Genomic DNA, 14,118 nt, shown 5'->3' with positions numbered 1-14,118 from the left:
CCCTTCAGAGTGTGTAATTTCCAAGACTCAAATTCCTCTGAGGAAATTTGGTGGTATTTACTGAGAGATAATGTCTAACACAGCACAGTTAAATATGATTTATATTTCAGTCTGGATGAAATAAGGATGATGGCTGGTGAGTTATGCCTCTTGTACCTCTTGGCTCAAAAGAGAAAGAATGAGAGAGAGAAAGAGGGGGAGAGGGAGAAAACCACACTCCTACCACTGAAAGAGGAAATAGCTAGCAGGAAGAATGACCATGACCAAAGGAAACACTGCGCTGTCACCACCCCAGTCTCACCCTCTTAGTTTTCCCACCACTGAGCCTTTGTCTGTTCCACCTGGAAGGACTAAGTCAGTCTGTCCTGGACAGAGTGGGTTCTGGTGCCACCGCCCCCATTACACCACTTGAGTCTTTGTGACCTGGAACACAAAATTCCGGGATCTGTGGTCATGTCTTTTTTTCTTCACTGGCTTTAATAATTAAGTGATGTTTAATATATACTTTTATTTATCTGGTAAAAATACGTTCCTGTGAAACAGGTAACTATTTAACAGTTCCTATAAGCTTGTCAGGTCTCAAAATGTGTGAAGTTTTGCTTACTTCCGTCTCTTCCAGTTCACAAGTAGCAATAAAAATAAAAAACTGTCTCTCCTTTTTTTCTTTTCCCCTTGTCTGCAAGGAAGCAGAAAGGGATTCTAATGTAGTAATCATTGCCTTGTGTCCACCCTAACTAGTGTTTATTCCAAGCAGAATTATTATTACCATGGCTTCTCATTCCCTCTAGAAGACTGTACTTCCTCTCCATTTGGGAAAAATACACAGTACTGCCTAAATGAATTTACCTTCCTGCTCTGTGATGGAGGGGGTGGGAGGAACAGATCAAGACAGCAGATAATATAGCACTGTGAAGCTATTGCTGAAAACCTGGAGCCCTGCTCCCTTATCTTAGTTTTTTGGGGCTTCTGACTGAACCCATTTGTTCCATTCAAAGAAGCACTCTGGATTTGCAACTCTAAAAGGTTTAGGTTGTCAAGTGTTTTTTTCCCCCCTCTCAAATGGGATGGGGAAATTTCTCAAACTGTGAGAGGAGGAGGCAGTGAAAGAGGAAAATCATTTCCCTGGTAGCTTTAGTCTAAACTCCAACGCATGAGCTACCTTTTCCTTTCAGTTTGTGCTCTGACTCATCTGAGCCAATGCAGCCCAGGAAGGTTCCTGAGATCAGTGGTTTTGTTTTAGTGGAGGAGGACAGCTGGAGCTGCTGCTTTCCTGCTCTTTTGTCACGACCAGATCTTAACTGCAGCTGAAAGTGAGCTGCTCACTAATGTGACCGTGAATAATTATTTAGGTTGGCACACGGCCCTCTCCTCAGCCATTCTTCAAGAGCTGCAGCACAGGAAAGCCCTCGTCTACTCAAATTCCTAAAGATCCTTGAGACTGGTTGATAGTTTCTCTCTGAGCTACCAGCTGGTTTGACTGAGCTCAGCCAGATGCAGGCCTGTAATTAAATGAATTAATAGGCCATACGTGTATTTTCTGGTGGCCTTTTTTGAGAGTCTTACTTAAAAATGAAAGGTCAAAGGCTCCAGGAGGGCAATGTTTAATTGGAGCAGTGTTTTGGCAGTTGGGAAGTGACAATTTTGGAAAAAAATCCCGCATTTTCTCACCTTATTAAAAGTAGAAGTGCTAGCTCACTAAACACCTTGTGATGAACTGTCCAACATTTTTTATTTCCTTATCCCTCCATACAGAAACCGATTTCCACGCAACTTACTTGCTATTTAATATGCTTTAAAAAAATAAAGCAGCAAGAGAAACCTTACCTTATATCAGTTGATTTGCAGAGAAGTGTGTCCTTTGCAGAGTCCTGGCAGTTCTGCTGCAGACTCATGTTGGTTCCTTCTTGGATTTCCTTTCTGCCTTCAGAAGAAAACATCCCTTTCTGGGACTGCCAGCACCAGCTCCGTAGCAGTAGGCGTGAGGGCACCAGGGTGCCTACAATTTGTTCTGTTCCTAAACGTGAAGTCAGTGAGCGTGACTTGTCAAGCCCTAGAACAGCGTGCTATAGCTTAGACCTGTAATTTCCATGTTGGTATTCAGTCATGCGTTCACTGTATTGTTTCATCCAAGATTTACCTTTGTTTCTGTTGATGCTTTTAAGAAAGGGGTAGTACCAGCTCCATGAATCGTGACTCTGCTAGCACTGCATCAAGGAACCAAGCTACTGCTAAGGAATAGTGGCACATGCAAGTTCTCCCAGTTTCCATATTACACCAGGTGTGATAAACTTCACATAATGTGAAGTTCAGACTTACTTCAGTAAGCACCTCCGGTATGATTCACCTCCTAGAAACAGCTCCTTGGGCTAAAGCTGTGGATTCTTCATGCCAATACTCTTTGAATAGGCGCATATGCCTGTCCTCATGCATCCTTCCAGTTTTAAAAAAGAAAAAAAAGTGAATTGATATTTAAAATTTAACTCAAGACAGTACAATAAAATGGTGCCTTTGACAGGGAAGATTTAGCTGCTCTTAAATAGGTTTTAAAAATAAAATTTAGTTCTGTCTTTCCTCACAGATTAGCTGATTTGGGGCAGAAAGACCAGAACCATTTCAGACTATGACAGAAGCGAGCATGTGAATGCAAAGAAACCATACCATAACTTCTGCCTGTTTCTGATGCTAACAATATTCTCAGTCCAGCCGTAGACACAGATTGTCCCCAGGTCTGTCCCTCTGAGCCAGATCTGTGTGTCCCACACCATCACACATCCCTACCTGAATCAGAGAAGGTAAAACAGGGCTACGTCCTCTCGATTCTTTTCCAGCATCTGCAGTGAAGTGCTTCACTGGAATTACGGAGTCAGACTGCTGGAGGGTATCAAAATGTATTTCAAAGATCCTGAGCCTAAATTTTCTCTCTTAATTTTAATCATTGTCACTGGACAAGGCTTGTTGCTCCTTGAAAAGATAGCTGAATAAAGCACCGCCAGGCTGCATGAAGTGAGGATGATGCCATTTACAGAGGCCACCTCAAGGAATGGAGCAATGAACAGGGTGCACAGACCTCACCCTCTCTCTGTTACTCCTGAAATGAAAAGTTTTTGTCAGTTTACTACTACCTTTGCACCTATTTTGGTCTAGGATTCCTACTGCAAAATTAAATTCAACTCCTGAAAGTCTGTGAATGCTAACAAAGAGTCAAAGTAATGAGGCCTTTTCAGAAAGAAGGTGTGCTGGCCTGCAAAGTTCACTGCCAAAACACAAGTACTTGTCCAAAGATAAAGAATCCCAGCTCACGAACAATTTTCTCCAGGATCTGGCAGGATGTAGCCTGCAAAACCATAAGCAGGTAACCTACACCCATCCCACTGTCCCTGCAGACAGCATGGCAGACAAATTCTAACAAATTCAGAGCTGGGGGTCTTCCAGCACACCAAAACATCAAGAGATCCAGCTGATGCTGAGTAGAAAACACACGTTACCAGTGAAGTATCCTGCCCTTGGTGCATCTTGACCACCATCATTCACCCTGAATATCTGTCTCTTCAGAAGACTGCTTAAGCAGGCCTAATTTAAAAACACCTAAAACTTCCCTGACAAAAGAGATCATTTTCTTGGAAGTCATTTCCAGAATAGAAAGGGCTTGGTCATTGTCTAATTTGTCACAATTTCTCTAAATAGCCCAGAAAGATGGTATGACTCGATTTCCCCTCTCATTTAGGCCTCAAGGTCTGAGATGTGGAGTATTTTAGTTTGGTCTCAGCTGCAACAGCTTTTTGCAGCCTGGGGCCCATCATGCCAAATCTTTCTCATCAGCTGGGAGCTGTTAATTTAATTTAGCCCTGAAGATACAACTGCCAGCCCTTTCAGCCTGCTTCAGCTCATGGTACTGATTGGCTTGAGCTGGCACTGCAAGGCCGCGTGCCCGGCGTGTCACCACAGCGCTGCCAGCCTGCCCCGCAGGCCCGCCGGCCGCCATCACACCCCATCTCCTGACAGGACAAGCTGGCACCCAGCAGGGAGATTTTTACTTTTGCCTGGGCAGAACGTCTTTACTGAGTTGAGTTTTTCCACAGACAAAATCACCCTGATGTTTTTTTAATCCTCATCTCCTCCAACAAGCAGTATCTCTTTGAGCTGTGGAAAAAAAAAAAAAAAAAGCCAGGAGGCCATGCCCCTTTCCTGTGCCGTTTGATCCAGCAGCAGCGAGCTGCAGGCACCAGCACACCTCTGCTGCCACCAACATGTGCAAAACCCATCCCCAGCCCCGTATCTCCTGCACGGCCGGAGCCTGGGGCTGTAGGGGAGTGCTCGTTCTCCCAGATTTTCAGTGGATGAATTTCCTAACCCATTTCCTTCTCTAATTTCCCAGATGCTCTTTCTCTGAGCAGGCCCCAAGGCCACAGCTCATCCCTGAGCTGTGGTGGGAGGCACAGGAAGGGACGGCTCTGGGTGACCGGTTCTGACATGAAACAAGGCAGGAGCAGGGGTTTCCCCTCTGTTATGTGCAGAGCTACCTGTGCCTGCTGCCGAGCTCCACCAAGTGCCCTTCAGCCGATCTGTTACAGTCAGTTTACCCCTCCATTTGCTTCTTCCCTTCAAGGCCATGAGGTACCCTTGTGTACCCTGCACGCTGAATCCCTGAGGGGGCCAATGGATAATTTCCTCTCACAACAGCGTCCCCCTGCTGTCCAGTGACCTAAATAATAGGCCTCTCCCACCCAAGCTTCTCATAGTACATTTCTCACTGGCAGCTTTCTAACAGCATTGCGGGTTTTGCACTCAATTACCCGCGTCCAAAGCAAATCCGAGATGCCAGCATTAGTGGCAGGACCAGGAAGATGGGGGATAGGAAGCAATTTGTAAGGATTCACTGACTATGGGCACGGCTGTGGCTAACCCAAAAACGTCATCTCCTGCATATCAGAGTGCATATCCCCATTTTGCCTCAGAGACCGCCTGTGGCATTGAGCACTGGGAGGCTTGGCCTGTGGGTGCTCTCCTCCCCCAAAACAGCCACAGCAGACAGGAGCTGCACACACCCTCACACCTCTTGAACATGGAGCTGAGTCCTCATCACCACCGCCAAGCCGGAGGTGTGGGCAGAGAGCTGCTGCCCTCTGAAGGCATCACTCTCTGCAGCTGATGACAACTGGTTGGGGAAAAAAGGAGAGACAAGAGGGGGCAGATCTTAACCAATTTCCGCTCCACATTGTACATCAGGAGCAAAGGAGGATGGCAGTAATGATGCGGGCAGCCAGTGGGTCAGCTAAAGCATCATGGAAAGATAAAGGAATAAGCTTTTGAAGAGGAGCTCTTCTTTTTCTCTGAGGGCCTTGTTCAGGCCAGCTTGTGCACTTCAATAAGCTAGGAGGGGACAAAGGGGAAGGCGAGAGGCTGGATGCTGCAGGGGATGAGATTTTGGGTAACAGCAAAGTTTGGGGTGGGGAGGAATCAGGGAATCAGGCAGCAGCACTGTGTGACCCACTGTCACCCCGGCGCATTGCTGCCTCTGGGGAAGCTTACCAAGCCACAACATAATTATTTATCGTGATACAGCCGCAAAACCTCACACCTGTGTTTGCACAACCTCTGCAGCCTGCCACAAGCAGAGCTGCTCAGGACCTTACCTCCTTTTGTCACAGACCCAGCAGCCCTGGCCAGCAGCTCCAGCTGGTCTGCGCTCAGGACCTGGGCATCCATCTCTGCCTCTCCAGCCTGCCGCCAGGTCTCAGGGAGAAAGACATCTCACGTTTAAGGCCCTCAGGAAAGACTGATAGCCAGCACCAGGCTGGACAGCATGGAGGAGCTCCATCTCCTATGAGCTATCAAAACATGTGTTGCTCAGCATGCGATAGCTGCCCCTCCCTGCTATCTTCTGAAAAGAAACAGGACAGGGGAAAATCACAAAAAATCCCCCTCCTCTCTTGTCTCCCCAGCACTCACGCAAGTTTGTAAAGGAAAGTCATTCTGAATCCCCAAGATTAAAAGTCCCAGATGCTCATCTGAGCTCCCATCTCCACCAAGGCAAAAACCAGGATTAGAGCAGGGTATTTCTCGTAAACACAATGCATATACATGTACCAGCTAAGGTGGACTTTTTGCACACACTTACTCCTTTTTTCCCTTCTGTCTTCCTTCATGACCTGGCCCTTCCTCATTCAACCTGGTGACACCCAGGTGTACTCAGACACAAATCTGAGTATGCGGGAGCTTTCCAGATACATGTGCCATCAGTTCCCTCCTTCAGAACAGCCTCTCCCACCTTTTCATTTGCAACCACACAGCAGATAAACGATAATTCATTGAGCATGAACCTGAAGAAAGGCAGCAGATAGCTCTTGTAATAGTGAAACTGCCCCTTTGAGACACACAAGAGTGAAGGGAGGACTTCTCCAAGAACCATCAATATAGGTTAGTCAATAGCTGTTCAGTGTGAAGTGGATTAAAAATCCACAGTGGAAGAGGGCTTGCTTACCAATAACGGTTATAAATCATCCTAAGAGTCATACAGTGAAGAGGATGTATGGCACCGATCTTGTGGTTTCTCACTGACATTTAATATACATAAACTCCATTACTTTCCAGCTAGTCCTGCTGCATCACTGACTTTAAGCCTGAGCATCTCATAACCAGCCTGTCTACTCTTTGAAGAGCCCAAGCAATCCTCACAGAACTCATGTTCTCAGGTTTAAAGAAAAAAAGAAAAAAAAAAAGAAAAAAAAAAATGATTTTTCTTTCCAGTGATAATAGCAACTGCAGCAAACTTCTGGGTGTGAGCCAATGCAGCTGTCTTCATAAATATTTAGCTCAGAAAGAATGATTCGGTGACTCCAAGCAATTTGCCAGTGTAACAGAGGTTGTTGCTATACAGTCCATAATAATTATTCCACAAGAATTATGAACTGGCTCTTGGCATAAATGGGAGTTAGCTCTGAAGCCTAATAACAGACGATTTAAAGAGCAGCTCCCTGAATATTGCTACAATTTACAGCTACTGCAAAGCTGCTCTGTACTGTGGTCTGAGTTCAGGGTAGATGAGACCCTTAAGCCATTGTTTTGTTTTGTTTTGGGCTTTTTAAAAGGTTTAATTTGCTTTTGCTGACTGAAAAGTCTGATGACCAAAAAGTAATTAGGCTTCTACGTCACCTTGTGCTATGTCAGTTCTCTGTGAAAAATTAATCTAGCACTCTATTTTTTTACCTGCATGTCCATGTATTTCTCCTTCCTTGCCCTCTCCTGATACATCCTCCCATACGTGGAGGTGTCTCCTGCACACACACACCCATATTCATGGCCCAGAGAGGGTGTTGGCCATACCCATCTAGGAACTATCGATTGACAACAATTGATTTTCAATTCACTTATTTCCTCACTGTAATCGCTGTTTCTTTTTATCATTTGGACTTGACAAACACAGCCCGAACTAGTCATACACCCTGAGTTACCACTCCTTCTGTGCTTGGAACAGCTCTCACCAGACCTGGAGAAGAGCTTGGGGCAGGCTGCATCCCCTGGAGGGGTCTAACTTACATCCCAGGGAGGAGTAACCTGACACAACAATTATACAGCACACTTTCTTAGCTGGGAACAGCGACTGGATGTAGCTCACACAGGTGCTCAAGGTATCTTTGGGTACATTCTATAGGCAAGGAAGGACCGGCAGCCACTTTAAATGAAGAGCACAATTCACAACGACATTGCTATGGAGGTTGGTGTTTGTGAGAGCGAAGGCAGCTGGCTGTGGGTGAGCCCCCAGCCTTGGTACAAGGCACACAGCTCTCTCACAACAGGGTGGTTTGCCACAAAGGGCATGCTCATGGGAACGTGTACGTTCCCATCTCCCCCCAAACATTGTTGAAACAGGCTGCTCACCAAAACACACGGAGGATTCATGAGTCTGTGGGAAAGGGGCTGGATCGTGGCTCACCTGCTCTGCTGTTCCCAGCCCTAGGTGGGCACTGGGGCTTTTTTGTAAAGGAAATGGCAGCCTGTGGCTCCGACGTTGCTGCCCAGCCAGCTGGGGGCTGAAGAAGCTCTGCTTGATGGCCATAAATCATGCTGCTCGCATGTCAGGCAGGGGGAGAGGCTGGTTATACTGGGAACAGCCTTCTGCTGGGGTCCTCTCAGTAAGTGTCTGACAGCGTCTCATGGACATAGAGAATGAATCACTTACCTTAGGAAGAGAAGGCAGAAGGGGCTAACACTGACAGAAGGAAGATTCAGTGAGATGGAAGAATCAGTTAAGTAACTTAATCTAGATACGTGTCTAATTAGGAAATAACACACAGGCATTTGGAAGTGGTGAGAGAAATCCCTTCTTCCCATCCTGACAGCTTACTCAGGAGGTTTCCTAACATGGACGAACACAGGATAGCAGAGATCTGCCCTGCACCCTGGCCGTGAGCTGAGAGGAGGTGCAATGCGAGAGCAGATACCCATGTGCAAAATGAAAGTTTTTCTCGTGCTGCACTCACCCAGGGGTAGGCTCTGCTCTTGCCTTCCAGGGGCTTGGCCTCAGCAGGCTGCGATCATCCTCAGCAGAGTGCAGGGCGCCGAGCTGCCCCTCAGTCTTCCCCAGTGGTCCTTCGGTGCCAGCCTCCTGCCACCATCACGGAGCCTTTCCAAAGGCTTCCAGGTACACCCAGTCTGCTGGTAGCAGGTAGGTGCTGGCAGAGGCTTGTGCCTCCCACGTGCCTGTAGAAGCAGTGCTCAGGACCAGACCCTCAGTGTTGTTTACAGAACAAGTTTCGTTTACTTCAATTTACAAAGGAAAGCCACCAGCTTTAATTTTCCCTAAAAATCAAAACAACTGGGGAAGTGCATGATTCAGAGTGGCTCGGTGCAAATTTTTGCAAAACAACAGGTACAAAATCAAAATAACTCAAATTACACATACATGTACAATAAAAGAAATTCAAGTTAAAACCAGGACTGGATTCCTATTAGCCCTAGAGATGATCCAAGAGTATGGCAGGAAATAAATAAATCATTCTTATTTTCATCATAAAAGAGGGCGCTGCTCACTTATCCGAACGGTTTGGGTATTTACAGAAGGGGAAGGAGAAGAGAAGCAAAGAGAAGACAAGCATTTGTAAGAATGAACTGAAATGCTGCGAGGATGCCACTTCCCCACATGGCCCCCCAACAGCTAAGAGACAACATCAAATAAGTCGGCCTGATCAGTCCAATTCAGAAATAGGAAGTTGCACCTAGAATCTCCCTAAAGGAAAGGCTGCTTACAGCCACGTCTTCCTGCCCCCCCAAAATGTGTGCGCTCCTCCTAGGAGGCAGGCAGCTCGGCTGAATCTCTGTCCTTCAGCATGTCGGCACAGCTGGCGGTCAGAGCACTGCATCTCCACAGAGGCCAGCAGCGAGGGTGCTGTAGGTGACTGCAGGAAAACACAGGCCCGGGCAAGTATCTCAAGGCTTGCAAACCACAGGAAGCAAAGCAACACCTTTATTTATCAGCGCGAGCTGATGCTCAGCGACGCTTTGCTATTTCAGATGCTTTGTTACAAAATAATCACCTGCTTGTGTTTTGCTGCACGTGCTCCTGAGGCCAGTTCCTGATGAGTCTGAGCTGTGCTTTCAGTGCAGCAGAGGTGCTTAGTGCCCACCGGCAGCAGGGCAAACTCTAACTGATGGCATAGCGTGCGAAAAAGAAACGTCCTGAAGGCTCTCCGCCTAACCTTCTGTTTCCTTGTCAGGATAGATTCATGTGCAGTCAGTAGCACAGGACTGGTTTCTAGTGGCACTGGTGTTATATCCATATTTTTTAATGGGATTTGACGTTTAAGGCAGCGTTTCAGTTCACCTCTAAGCCCATAATTACACTTGCAGATCTGCTTAGCAAGACATCAGCAGAGCTTCCCGGGGGACTGCTCGAACAGATGGGGTCTGTTCCCACAGAAGCAGCGTGTGAGCGCCGAGCGGGGCTACACAGCGGGCACCGCGGGCTGCAGCGCCTGGCACACGCAGACACTGCCAAGCTGGACCCACTCCTGATCCTCAGAACAAAACCAGAAACAAAGGCTGCAAACAGCCCTCGCTTTACCTTCAGAGACAGGCTGCACTGAGCCAGACACCACTGGAGGTCAGAAGCACTTCACGAATGGCCTACAGAGACGGGCTCCTCTCTGCACCCCGCTGGTTGTCTTTGGTCTCACCAAATCTGCACGTGCCGGGAGCAGCAGCGCAGCCAAGGATGAAATCCTGCATGTCACCTCCTGGGCTGGAACGGGGACGGCCCAGCCTGGAGAGCCTTCAGTTCTCTCCCACACCAGGAGTGCAGACGCTGCTGAGCACTGCCTTTCTGAAGGGATCCGTTTAGGTTTTTCCTTTCATTGCAGCCCCACCACTGCCAAAATCTGGAGAGAAAATTAATGCCGAGTGCCAGGATGCTCAGGACTGTATTTTGTCTCTAATTTACACCTCCCTCCTTTGCATCCAGTTTACACCAGCACCCCCCAAAGACATTACTGGAACTAAAAGTACATTTGAAGTGCTCGTCTGAGGTGCCACGTATATTCACTTCTGTTCAGGTACAGGGGGAAAAAATCTGGTTTCTTCAGATTTGGACTTGAAACCCATGCCCATGGGAGGCAAGCAAAGGACCTCCTTCTCTCACAAGCCGTCTGAGCAGACCTTACTGCAAGGCACAAGTGGTTTCACCCCTGAGTTCAACTTTAAAAAAAAAAAAAATGCAGTCCTCAGCCATTCCCACTCCAGTGCCAGAAGCAGCCAGAGCATTCAACACGGGGCTTTCTACTGCAGCAGCAAAGAGCAAACGAGTAGCATAAAACCAAGAAAGACAGAGAAAAGCAGAAAGGGGCTAATTTATATCATACCAGGGAAACAGAAGGAAACCTGAGCTCAGGAGGTTTGGGCTAGTACAGAACAAAAGCTTATATAAAGTAGGCTGCAACACTCAGCTTTGCAGCCCTCAGTGCTTGTTCGGGAGCAGGCTGGTACCTCTGTCAACAACGATCACAGGAAAGAAAAACAAATCGAGCATTCCCAAACAGACATTAGGTCCCACGAGGCCGTTTCAATGAGGAGCAAACACGAGTTTTCCTCTTTCCCCAGCAGGGACAAGACAGTTTGTCCAGCTTAGTGCACGCAGTCCTCCTCTCCTCAGCCAGACTTCTAGCTGACCGAGGTGCAGTTCAGCTCTGCAGAGTCCTGCCTCCCTGCGGCCATGACGGCCTCAGGCCCGTCAGCAATACTGGGCTCGCTGGAGCACTGCCTGTGGCTGAAGCTGGGCTGCAGGAGGAGGCACTTGTCGCTGCTGTCTGGCTCCTCGATCACCATCCCCGTGTGCATCATGGAGGCCATCGCCAGGAGCTGAATATCCGAGTGAGCGTTGGCGACGGTGTGGCGCCGGATGCTGCCGCATTTCTCCAGGTAAGCCTCCCCCTCCTGCTCTGTCAGCGGCGTCAGGGCCATCTCGCTGGGCTGCCGACTCGTCACCAGGTGAGACGAATAGCTCAGCGCGCCAGCCTTGGGACGGGACCTGGAGTAGCGCCGCTCTGGAAGAGAAGAAGGAAGCAGGAACCATCAGCAGGGCTCGGGCAAAGCCTTGTCTGAGCTGCGGGGCTGGCCGCAGGGAAAGGAGAGCGCTCAGCTGGCAGCCACGCTGAGTTTGCCATCCTGGTGCCACTGCCCAGATGCGCTGCAGGGCATCCTGCCAGGGGGTTGGGAAGGAAACACCCCCCACTCCGCTGCCAGGCAGCAGAGCTGCTGCCTGCAAGAGAAGCAAGCCCAAAAGCAATGGGTGCAGCAAAGGAGCATTCTTCAGCTTCCTGATTGTCCTCCAATGTACAGAGAGGGTGAGGGCAGAGCAGAAGCTCCCACGTGCAAGTTCTCTAAAATCAGTGGCACAAGTTCCCAGAGGAACATTTGGTGCAGACCTGACTCGCCATCCTTTTATCTGGAAATTTTCCCTCAGGAGATGCCATCAGCTGGTGTCAACCTGACATTCCCAATGCCACCATTGCACTGCCTCTCTGGCTGCTTGGAAAGGCTGTGCAGGTAGCACCATCCCACTGCATTTTTTTAAAGATCACACAAGGAAAAGAACATTTCATCCAATTCTGAAACACGCCTGCATTTGGGGTTAGGCACTGAAAACACCTGACAGTGCACAGCACAACAGCCTGGGGGGGGACAGACCATTCAGGGGGACAAGTGAGTCTCCTGGTTTAAAACTTGAGCCCCAGGCATGGTCCCCAGCCCCACTTCATGAGCGCTGTTTCAGTTCTGACACTGAAAATTTTAAGAAAAGCTGGCATCTGGGTTTTTGCCTTGGGTCCCCTGGCAGGTTTAATCAGACACCATCACTTCTCACCTCCTGTCTGCCACCACCACGCAGCATCGCCGTGTGGTGATGAACACCCCGTGACCTGCCCCCAGGGCAGCTGACAAAGCTATTCCCAGCCTGCGTGTGCATCTCACCAACTTCCTTGAAGCACAGGGTCTCGTTTCCTGAAGTCAGAAGCCTTGCAGACTACGTACAATACTTCCTCCAAGACCGCAAAGCGTAAGAGACAGTAACAAAATTCAAAGCAGAGCACTCATCGCGGAAGGTTATGAAACAGTTTTGGAAGCTTGCATCAGTGAGAAAGGCAGAAAACAAACTTGGGATTGTTACAGGGAGGAGTGGCTGAGCAGCCAAAATCCCACCACTGGCAGCAGCCAGGCAATGACAAAGCTTCACCCTGCTGCTCTCAGCCGTGCTCATTAGGATGGTTTGGTTCCTGCTGCACTTCAGGGAAGGCACAGACGAGGTTTTGAGCACCGGCACTGCCAGACCCAGACCTGCTCAGCTCTGGGGCTGAGAGGCTAAAGGGAGGCCAGTAGCTTCCCGAGGTTGTATTCATCACAGTGCCCCATTCCACAAATGAACATTTCCATTCTGCCTGTCCTGCCTTGCCTTCAGCTGCGCAGAGGTTTCTTGGCCAGCGAGAGAGGCCTGAGGAGATCCAGCTGAACTGAGCCATGCACCAAGCTGCCCATTCTCCAGACTCCATCACTGAAGGTTTTGCAGGCAAAGGCAAAATCTTTGCTCTTCTCTGTTCCTAAACAGCACATTTAAATATGAAAACATGCTTCATTTAAACAGAGACAGCTTGCAGCACTTCCCAAAAAGCTGGGATATACAGGGAAAAGAAAAATCATGGCCATGGCCTGATGTTCACCTAATAAATAAAAATGTTCCCGTGAGAAAAAAAATGCCAGCTTGTGTGTAAACTTTTAGTGCTGCTGAAACAGCCGAGCCCGATGACCTGAGAGATTAAAGTCCACTGAGAGCGAGCACAGAGAAGGAAGCAATAACATTTAATTACTCCTGCCCAGCCTGGCTACCCTGCGGGCACGGACGCTGGAAAATTGGTCCTGACATCCTCTGCTGCTACATCCCTGGCTTCTGTGGCAAAATGGTCAACAAGTGTCCCTTACTCCATCACCTACTGCAGCAGTTTGCACTCTTCCCCCCAGACCTGTAGCAGCATGGAACAGGCGCGCTGTGCTGCCTGCTGTGTGCAAAATAAAGCAAAGGCCCTGAGCTCCGTGAGGCTGAAGTAACCACCATAACCCAGATACACCGCAAGGGCAGAGGAGGCACACTGCAGCTGAGCTTGCAAAACCACCCATGAATCAGGGTGAACGTGCGTCCACGTGTGGTATTTTCTCCCCACAACAGCAAAGGCATTAAGCAATGCCTTCCACAGATGATTTTTGTGCAACAAAGGTAAAATCCTTTACGATGAGAGCCAGATAAAAATTAAGCTAAGCTCTGAATATACATTTACTGCTTTACTTTCCTCCCTTTAATTGCTTGATAGAGCAATCACAGTTCCCTGTAAAATTTCAAACAGCCTGCAGCTCTTGCACAACCTCCAGCTACGAACCGATGGCTGAGAAGCATCAGACTGTGAGACACTTTCCAGCTTTGTTTTCTGCGAGCCACCTGTCCTTTATCTCTCTCTTATCTCATTACGCAGTGGGGCACTGCCTCACCTCTGTAACGCTATGTATGCATCGTACCAAGTCACCACAAGAGCTGTAAGGCACAGAACTCCATCCGGGTAGACAAAGTCTGAAAGGAAAAGAAGC

At 48.4% G+C, this 14,118-nt stretch overlaps 1 protein-coding gene across 3 annotated transcripts in view; it reads right to left on the bottom strand.

The window, feature by feature from the left end:
* Positions 1 to 8,766: 8,766 nt before the first annotated feature.
* The window catches only part of PRR5L (proline rich 5 like), a 44,717-nt gene continuing 39,365 nt past the window's right edge, over positions 8,767 to 14,118 (bottom strand). For all 3 annotated transcript variants that reach the window (XM_082761764.1, XM_082761762.1, XM_082761763.1), the window contains one exon: positions 8,767 to 11,534. In XM_082761764.1, coding sequence (XP_082617890.1) covers positions 11,152 to 11,534 — 383 coding nt within the window. In that variant the 3' untranslated portion in view covers positions 8,767 to 11,151. The remainder of the gene's footprint in view (positions 11,535 to 14,118) is intronic.

This window comes from Aythya marila (assembly GCF_965140915.1).
Source record: "Aythya marila genome assembly, chromosome: 5".
NCBI classification, from domain to species: Eukaryota; Metazoa; Chordata; class Aves; order Anseriformes; family Anatidae; genus Aythya; species Aythya marila.
Note: the sequence above shows the minus strand (reverse complement) of the source record. Positions and strands in the feature narration are given on the sequence as shown.